Raw genomic sequence first — 10,234 nt, 5'->3', positions numbered from 1 at the left:
ACTACTGGGGGAAATCTCCCCATTGTGGGAGGGACAGAGACACAAACTACTGGGGGAAATCTCCCTATTGTGGGAGGGGCAGAGACACAAACCACTCGGAGACACAAGCTATGACTCTGAGTATTCACAAACTTGAAGGATATGTGTATAGGTGTTACATACACTGATTAGGCTGTGGCTTTTAAAATTGAGTTTTGTTTTATTAAACTTTAGGAAAAATGTAGCATTTGTTTCATGTTAGTGTTGATGTATATCCCAAGAATTGGCCACCAGTCTGCCATTCCTTGGGAAATCTTCGCATGGACATCCTGTATGTATGTATAACATTGTGCTCTTCTCTGTCTTTCAGCAATCTCTTGGAAAGGACAACATCGTTAGCAGATCTTCCAGCGATCCCATTTCCGCCGGTAGCTCCTCTCCAATATCCTTTGGGCTCTGCACAGCGCTCCTCCTCCTGCTTACTGTGACGCATTGGCTGTTCCTCGCCTCTCCTGCTCTGACGTCATAGCCGCACCACAACCCATGGACCTGTTAAGACAACAAAATATCTAATTATATATTCCATACGATTAATATTATTCACTTTCCTACCCTCTCAATCATCTGAAATTGCCGTATCGGAACGAGAACGTAACATTCTGGAGCATCAAAGACCAAACGCAGAGAGGGGCCGCGCGACTGCCGCTACGTCGCGGCTCTGGGCATGTTTTGTGTTTTAAAAAAAAGAAAAAAAGGCAAAAGAAAGTTTGTAAATTTGGTTGTCGATAAACTATTTTTCCACCCTTGAGGAGGAATCCCACCTTCTCTTATTTATAGCGTTTTTTATGATTTCATTACTTTCCAAAGTTCTTTAAAAAGAGGCCAAATGTACATACCGTAGCAGGCCAACCGCCAAAGTGCTTGTGTTTGTTCAATTCCGCTTCGTCTGGTTTCCTTGTGTTTCTCAACATTGCGTGGCCCAGCGATCTCATCCGCCATCTTTGGTTGGGTGACGATGACATCTCGAGTTCTCAGCAAGGCAATTTTGGAAATGTTGTCTCTCCCCAGTACGTGAGACATGCAAGAGGGGGTGAAGGAGAAGGAACCTCCTTTGCTTTGGGGTTGTTTATGAATCACAGAGACTAATTTTAGTAGCAGAAAACAAGAAGAAATGAAAAAACAGAAATTCTGATTTGAGGAGGAAAAAAAAAATGGACGCAATTGTGGTCACGACTGATGTTTTCACATATTTTGATCCCGTGCAGATCAGTTTCCCCAATGGAGTTTTACCTATCTGGGAGTTGCACACCCGGCTCATTCCAGTCACATCTCCCCCAACCTTTCCTGTCCGTTCTAAAATCGCGAGCAATGCGTATAATCCAAAGCCGCCATATGTCCCACCGTAACGCACATATGGCGGCTTCGCAGGTGGTGACCGTGCAGCACAAGACTCGACACAGTCAAAGTGTTTGATGCAAAGATTTTCTTGCCTCTCGGATTTGAGCTGATGCATATTCATATTATTATTGGCTACGAATTCTCTGGACTTGCTAACAAGTGCGTTTAGAAGCTAGCGACGCGCCAAAAGCTTAATTACGATTACATTTAACGAAGAACAACGGCGTGTACAGAAGGAGAGAAGAAATAAAATCACAAGCACTGTGTTTGCCTTAATGAAGCATGGTTTCATAATCCCTTGTACAGAGATTAATATCGTGCGCAGTATAAAAATGAAATAAATAAAAAAAGCCAGAATTTGGCACAGAGGACTCTGGATCTGGGCCGCGCTTGTTTTTCTAAACGGAATACAGACAGGCTGTCGCATCTACTTATGTAATCCTCCGACTGCAGCCGCCTCGGAGAAAGAGAGCGAAAGGTTACTCCGCTGTCAGCTTTCCTCGGTTTAGGTTGCTGCCTTCATATGCTGTTCATACATCAGGTGTGAGAAGTACAATGGAGCTACAAGGTGAACCCCAGCAGCTTAGTTTTAGGTGGAAAATACTGAGCTGAACCTCCATTTGTGTTTTTTATATATTTTAGACTCCAGTAGAGAGTTTTCCTGCAAGTTTTGTTTCTGCTTCTCCCACAATGGGGAGATTTCCCCCAGTAGTTTGTGTCTCTGCCCCTCCCACAATGGGGAGATTTCTCCCAGTAATTTGCATTCCTGCTCCTCCCACAATGGGGCGATGGGAACCCTCTCCCCCAGTGGAATTTTGGGAAATATAGGAAGCCAGTAGGTGGTTCAGCTCAGTAGCTCCCTTACAACATTGAATAGTCAGTTGCACACATATTGCCCAAATTGTAATTCTGATTCCATGAAATCTATTATTCACTCATTTCACCAGAACTACCTTAGAATTTTTGGTTTAGAAGACACAGCACAGAGTGACCCCGGTGATATTGTATAATGTAGATTGTGGTCATAGGTAAAGGAAGCAGAAGTGTCAGATTTGCCCCTCCATACATATTGTATTTGCCCCTCCATACACATTGCTGGCTCCGGCTTCTCACCAGTTGTGTTGACTTCTGCAGACATCTGGTGGAACAGACTGTAGCTGGCAAAGGTCAGCACGCAGCTCGCCAAGAACATGGCAAATCCGCTGCCTTGACTTGATAAAAGGTAAAATTTGATTGGTCTCTGGGGAATAGCGCTGTGTGTATTATCACAATCCTTCATTGCAAGATGGTAGACTGAGATTTCTTCTTTTTATATCAAAGACATTCAAAAGAATCACCAGACAAAGATTTCAAGTGAGGCACCTTAATGATTTATTGCCCCAAGGTAAATAACTTCTGATGTAGCCCTTATCGACCTCTTGTTTGTAAATCAGGGGTTGCCAATTATGGTTACAAACCCAAAGCCAGGGCTAAGTATGGATTAAAATTTTACACTTGGCCATCATCAGACTGGACTGTCTATGGTGACCTCAAAGATCCCTATATATCAAAGGAGTTTCTTGAGGAATGTTTTCCATTAGAGGTCCCTCCAGGAAGAATATAGAGGCCAAACACTGCCTCAGAGCTTCTTACAAAAATTTGGCAAACAAATGTTGTCTCCAAAAAACAAACGTGTTTAGGTCTATGGATGATATAGAGAAAGGCCATTGTGCCAGTATAGAGTAAAATGATAATACCCAGCCAGGGCCACCCATGGAGCCATGCACCATCATGGCAAGAGACATAAAAGGTCAGGGCAATCCTATTGAGATGGTGGTGCAACCCAACCGAAATAAGGAAGGACTGGGGTCACTTTGTCTGTAGACTCTCTGATTCATGGAGGCTGAATATTAAATCATGGCACAAAGGTGCCAAGGCTAAAGTCTGAGCCCTTATCTTAAAATAAACTCTCCAAAGTCAGACTTGTTTTAGGGGAGGGGATAGCATGGGTGGCATAGTGGCGGGTTTGCTTCATAAATAAATCCAGTTTAGGCTGAGATAAGGGCTCAGAATTCACACAGTGCCCTTGCCATGCTGGTGGTGGTAGATTGGTAAACTTTTCCCCTTCTGGGAGGAGATTCCATCCTAGTGAAGCTTATTATATATTAGAATAATAACGCCAATATGTACATCAGTGCTGCTCCATGGTGCTTGGATTGCTGGTTGGGAAATGTAAATTCTGCTTTAGTCCTATTCACATTGTTATTCAGATTTAAGGTTTCTCCATGCACCAAAACACACCAATTAAAATTCTGGCAGCGCACCACAATGCGCTCACCAAGCTTGTAATGTGCATTGACGCATGTTGCCGTGTATGGACATAAAGTTATGGCAGGTTTTGGCCAAATTTGATGTTCAACTCCTAAAAAACAAGAGGAAAATCTTGGCGTTGGATAAACCAAACAACCAAATCATCAGATTTGGTCTTCTTCTATCCAAATTGTAATGTGAAGCCTTTTTGGGTTTCTATGGATAACTATGAATTTAATGCATTTGTAAGAGGTCACATAAATTTAGTGCATAAAAAAAAAAAGGCAGGTTGGACCTGATTTATGAATCTGCAATTTACGGTGTGCTAAAGTGGCCACTCTTGGGACCTTTTAGCATTCCTTAAGTGCCATCCCAGCTTCATAAATCAGACTAAATGTACAATGCAAATAAGAACTCACCACAACCACCAAATGCTGCCAGTCTGAACTCTTGTGGCACAATTACAAGTTTGAAGTATATCCTACTTATATAAAATGCTTGCAGGCATCTTGTGACCAATCCCAGGTCAGCCTATCAGTGTTAGAAACACATTTCTGATGGCATGGATCGGATTTGTAGATTCTATTTGGAGGCGGAGTCACTGAGCCATATTCTGCTCTATGGGTGGCTGTGGCCCTTGGTGGTGGCATGGAGGTTGGCATGTGACCAGGGGCTTGTCATTGTCTGCCCCCCTCGAGAAGTCTTCTAAACTACCCCACTATGAACTGCCTTGTGTCTTCTCCACCCTGTAAATAAGAGATCTACAGTCCTCAGATCTATTTTGTTCCTCTGGAATTAGTATTACGTATTATACCGGGAGCTCACCGGCTGCTCATCCTCCAGAATCATCCATTTATTTTTTCTTATTAGTGATTATTATGATGATGATGTTACTTACTTTTAATAAAAGTGTAAAAAACTCCACACCTGTCCAATGTCTTATTTCAAGGAGGGCACAGTGGGATTAAAGAGGACCTGTCAGTGTCTTTTTGAGTCACCATGAATATATATCCTCATATGTCCTAATATACAAAAGCAGAATCATTGATTAGAAAACCTCCACCTATTATAACTAATTATATCAAATCAAAGACTTTGCCTTGGCTCAGATGATGTTATCATCATGTCAGGAGCTGTGGTGCCAGTGTATTAATAGGAGAACTATGGCTATGGCTGTTGGGGAAATATTTTGTATGGGAATTTCTCTGGACTCCTACCAATACCTGGATGATGGGCTTCTCAATAATTCAGTTCCTGGGTCTGTACAGCTACTGTGCCCATTATGAGGATTTCCAACAATGCCCGTATTAAGCGCTTGGGTCTGTACATCTGGTGTGCTCATTATATGGGGTTCCCTCCATCCATGGACTGAGCTCCTGTACACCTAATGTGCCCATTATGAAGGGTCCCCACCATTCCAGAACTAAACTCATGGGTCTGTAGGCCCGGTGGGTTCATTATATTGGGTTCCCCCATCCCTGAACTGAGTTCCTGGGTCTGTAACCCCTTCTGTGCCTAATTATGAAGGGTCCCCACTATCCCGAGCCTGAGCTCCTGGGTCTGTAGGTCTTCTGTGCCCATTATGAAGGGTTCACCACTATCCCGAGCCGGAGCTCCTGGGTCTGTAGACCTGCTGTGCCCATTATGAAGGGTTCACCAATATCCCGAGCCTGAGCTCCTGGGTCTGTAGGCCTGCTGTGCCCATTATGAAGGGTTCACCACTATTCTGAGCCTAAGCTCCTGGGTCTGTAGACCTGCTGTGCCCATTATGAAGGGTCCCTACCATCCCCAGTCTGAGCTCCTTGTTCTGTAAACCTACTGTGCCCAATATAGGGGCTCCCATAATCCTAGCTGGATTTCTTTATTTGACATTATGAAGGACTTACTAGGAGCATCCAGGTAGAAGATGGAGTTTTTGATGGCATGTCTCTGATCTGCCAGTTGTTCCTGGAAGTGGATTATCCCATGCAGCAGTGTCTCATTGCATAGCAGCTGGCAGTGTGATTTTCTCTAAAAGCAGAAGAACCTCACCTTCTCCAGTCCAGCACTGTAATACTAAGAAATAGTGGGAGTAGCCTACTGAGAACCTACTGCTCTGGACTGCTTCTAGTCATGTGATCAAAGCCTAGGCTAGAGGTCACATGGTTGCTCCTCTGGGGAGGGGACTTGATTATGTGCAATCACTGACTGGGCAATTTTGCCAGGACATTAGACCTCCATCCTCTTCTATTGTGAATTAATATTCAGCAAGGGCCGCCTCCATAGTATGGGATGTGTTTTAAATCCAAAAGTGTTTTTTTTTTGTTTGTTTTTGGTCAGAAATATTTAAGTGTTTTCATTGCCATGCAAACCCCTCTAATTAAAAACTAAAAAAAAGGTTTTAGTTTTACTCCAAAGGGCCTATTTTTACCTAGAATACGTTTTCACTCAAGATTCACCAAATTTTTGTCCTAAATTAACACATATAGGATTCCTATTTACCCATTATTCTAACTGAATCCAAGGTGAAAAACTAGTGAATTTTGGGAACAAGTTGAGTGAATCATCAGTTAAAACACTTATTAACAGATATTTAAACGATCTTTTTATAAAGCAGTGAATCGGACATTCACTGAAACATTCCCAGGTGGAGAATCTTCCAGGTCTATGAGTTTCAATGGAAGTAAATGATTCTCCACCAGGAATCAGTGAATGTCAGATTCACTGCTTTATAAATTTCACTCTGAATGTAGAAATTGGGCAGCAAATTTTTCAATACTGTTATAACTAGGGGGCTGATGATTGACCCTGCAAGCTCCTCCTTCTTGTGCCTCCAATCAGTATGATTGGCCAACAGCTAGATGGGGAGGGGCTAAGCACTGTCTTTGTAGAAGAAGTCATGATCTGCATAAAAAAGGGAGCTTCTCCATTACACAGAAGGTCATCAAGGATAAATACCTGATTTTTACCTTTCCTTTATGTATATGAGTCATAAATGTTCCATTTCAGGGACGCTGCACATTGATTGGTTGATTTCCTGAAGATCAAACCCAACAGATTCATCATTCATTCTTCATAGGAAACCTACAAGGACAAAATTAGCTTTTTCATATAGAAAATCAGCTTTCTATATTTTTACATCTGGATAATTTATTCGCTTCTCGATCCACATTCATCCACCAACTCCGGCAGACGCAACACGGTTTAATTTCACTAATAGGGTTATTAGAGGCAACGTATTCGCTAAAAGGTGTCAAGTCCCAGAGTGAAACTGCTGACTCGGCACATCCTTCTGATGAAAGCTAGAATTGGATTAATTCAGGAATCCTTCAGGAAGAATCTTTTAGAAATTTTTTATTCCGCAGATTTCCTGGAAATGTTTAATGCTTTATATATATGAACAGTCAAATGTATACCCGGGCATGATAGGTACACAAAGACGGAGTGATGGCTATGAAGAGGTCGTAGTGAAATGATCTCAAGATATTCACCATGGATGAAGGATCAGCAAGGTCAATGCACAGACAGCCCAGTGATTTACAGACCACAGATTTGATTTACAGACCTGTATGAAGTTTGAGGGGACCTGAAGTCAGCTATGGAGGGGCAGATTGATAGAGATAGATATTTATATGAACAATAGCCCTGATTTATTAAAGCTCTCCAAGGCTGGGGAAGATACATTTTCATGAGTGAATCTGGGTGATCCAGCAAACCTGGACCAGATCAGGTTTAGGATTTAAAACATTTGCTAGCAAACAGCAAATGACTTTGAAGAAATCCATTCTTTGTTTGCTGGATCACCCAACTTAACTGATGAAAGTGTATCCTCTGCAGCCTTGGAGAGCTTTAATAATTCAGATCCAGTGACCAGTGAGATCACCAAATGGTTTCTGGTATCTTTTTTGTAATTGGATGGTTGTCAAGCTAAGTTCACATTTTTAATTATTGTCACCCAAAAGGACTGTTGGTGAATGTTTCAGGGGCCAGTTATGCAGTGATTGATACATACGCAGGCTTCTTGACCCCCTTCTGTTCTGTGGACTCCCTGAATAGAACAGAACAGGCATATGCACAGGGGATCCCCTCTCTCTCTGGTTGGAGAATAGGAGGTGAAAGAGTCCTGCTGTGGGGACATTAATAAAGTTTATATATATAGTTTAAATTTGGGATAATTTATCAGTCATTGGTAAACCAATATGGCGGATTGCCGACCGCCCCCTTTATAAAGTCAGAGTCCCACCTACCTCTTCCTCACTAAAATGAAGGCACCTCTCCCCTGGGTAGTTCTAACCGCGGGTGTGCCTGCTCCACCAAGCCTTTACAGTTTCACCAATCCCGCCGGCCATTCAGGAAATAGCCATTTAACCATCCCTGCCTATTTAGCTAGCTTAGACATAGCACTCACTCACAGCGTTTGTGCAATGTGTCTCTAGTGCTGAGCCCCCTAGCTTTGCTGAGCATTTCCTCTACACCAGTTGGTTAACTCAGTGTTTCCCCTGTCCACCTCCCGTGTTAACCCCTTATTACCCAGTCTGATGATTCCCTGCCTGTGCTGTTCCAGTGTTTCTCTCACTCTGTGGATATTCCTGTGTCACCTGTCCCTCCTGTTGCTTCCAATGTCTCTTGTGATCCCTCCTATGACCTGACCTGTCTTTGACTTACTTCTGTCTTGTGATTTAGTACCATGTTTCATCCTGCCCACCCTGGAGTGCCCAAGGACCGCAACCTGGCGGTAACCAGCAGTGCAACCTCCTCACCACTAGAGGCTCTGGAGAAGACCTGGTTTCTACTTAGACTCTACGCCTTGGTACTTCTCAGGGCTCAGACCACTTCTGTCCAAGCCGTAGCGCCCCCTACTGGCCCTCCCCAAGCGTGACAATCAGGGTCACCAGTACACACGTTTGAACCTCTGCTATGTGTATAGAGCTGTAGGTTTGATACATGCATCATAATAAATGTATAAAATATTATTTCCCATATTGATAATATTAGGTAAAATAATTTCCGATAAGGGCTCAGACTTCAAATAGCCCTATGTAGAAGTTGACAAGCATGAAATGCTTTCTGAGCCTTTTCTGCAATAACTGAACACAGCATCACTCTGAGACAAATCACTGCTGAAAGGGGCTCAGACTTCAAACAACCCTCCAGTCTCTGTAGGCGACGTGATGTTTGTTATCGGCTTGTTGTTGGTGCTTGTCATAAAAGTATATATAGCCGAGCCTCACCTATTAGCCTGCGGGAAGACGGATCACTGGCAGGAAGGGCTCAGACATCAAACAATTCTCAGTTCTCTGGATCAAGTTAACAAGCTGTAGGCTGCGAATCAATAAAAACACCGGGAAGGGTATAGGGGGGACATATACTTTGTATTACTTTGTTATGTCACTAGCACATGGATCATGCTCATCATTCCATATTGTTTGTATTATAGTTGAAATCTGGGGAAAAAAAATAAAACCACCCAGTAATCGAAATATGGAAATCAGTAAATGTGTTTTACATAAAATTAGCATATTACCTAAAATTGAATTGGGTTATTGTGTGTTAGTCTAATGCCGCATTTTTTAATATCCAATTAGCTATATGTAAAGGAAATTGCATATTCTGTGTGACCAGGTCATGTGAGCAAAACCTAGGCATGTGGTCATGTGATCCTATGCTAAAAAGGATTCACATATAGGCTGAACTCTGATTGGCTCTCGCAGCAGAAGGCCAGGCTTGTGTTCTTGTGATGGAGGGATGCAAAATTTTTTCAACTAAATCTTTCTTCTCTTTTGTGGTCACCAGAGGTAAGGAAAAGTCTCAGTCACACAAACCACCTCCTCATTCTGCAAGAAAAGACAATTTGGCTGCAGTTCCACTGAACACTTTATACTTTAAATTGTTCTGTCACAAAAAAAGTTCTTTGTGTTTGTTTAATATATCTTCATCTACAATACTAATAAATCACCACGGCCAAAACCGTCACCGAGGGGCCAAATTATAAATGCCGGGAACAGATATTATCTGATGGGATGCGGCTTTGTATTCCAACACATCTGCCGCTTTGTAAATCTCTCCTCCGCTTAGCTCTGGGCGATGATAATAAACAACCCGGAAACACCTAATTGGTAAACAGATTTCACCCACAATCAACGTTCTGCTCATTTTCACCAAAACTGATGCCAAACGTTTACACCGACCTACAAAATCAAGAATTTTCAATGGAGGAAAACTGGCAATGGAATGAAGCTATAACAGGAAATAAATTCCCACCATTTATTATGATGACTTTTCTAGGCAAATTTTGGAAAAAATTGTTAAACCAAACGTAGACGAACCAAAGCCAAATCTCTGAACTTTCCAATGTCTTCCAAATCTTTACACCACCCAATCCATTGGTGATCGGTCTATGAAATGCTAAATCCATCCCAAACGGAAAGTTTTATTTATTACCAAAGAGAAAAAGTTCTTTAACAAAAAGGCCCACGGACCTCAGACATGGCTGCCTGGGAATACCACGCACAGGATGCCAATGGAGGAGTGATGGGGCTACAACCAGACACGGGTTTATGTTTGTAAAATATTAAAACAAAGGGGAGAG

The 10,234-nt window shown here is 42.5% G+C and overlaps 1 protein-coding gene across 1 annotated transcript in view; it reads left to right on the top strand.

The window, feature by feature from the left end:
* Positions 1–4,590, top strand: part of GFRA1 (GDNF family receptor alpha 1) — a gene marked incomplete at its 5' end in the record, with an annotated part of 80,888 nt that extends 76,298 nt beyond the window's left edge. The window contains 1 exon segment of the mRNA XM_072423954.1: positions 350–4,590. Within this exon segment, the coding sequence (XP_072280055.1) occupies positions 350–508 (159 nt within the window).
* Positions 4,591–10,234: the final 5,644 nt, after the last annotated feature.

The sequence above is a fragment of the Pyxicephalus adspersus genome, chromosome 10, assembly GCF_032062135.1.
Source record: "Pyxicephalus adspersus chromosome 10, UCB_Pads_2.0, whole genome shotgun sequence".
NCBI classification, from domain to species: domain Eukaryota; kingdom Metazoa; phylum Chordata; class Amphibia; order Anura; family Pyxicephalidae; genus Pyxicephalus; species Pyxicephalus adspersus.
The sequence above is the reverse complement of the archived record's forward strand: the minus strand, read 5'-3'. Positions and strand labels throughout refer to the sequence as shown.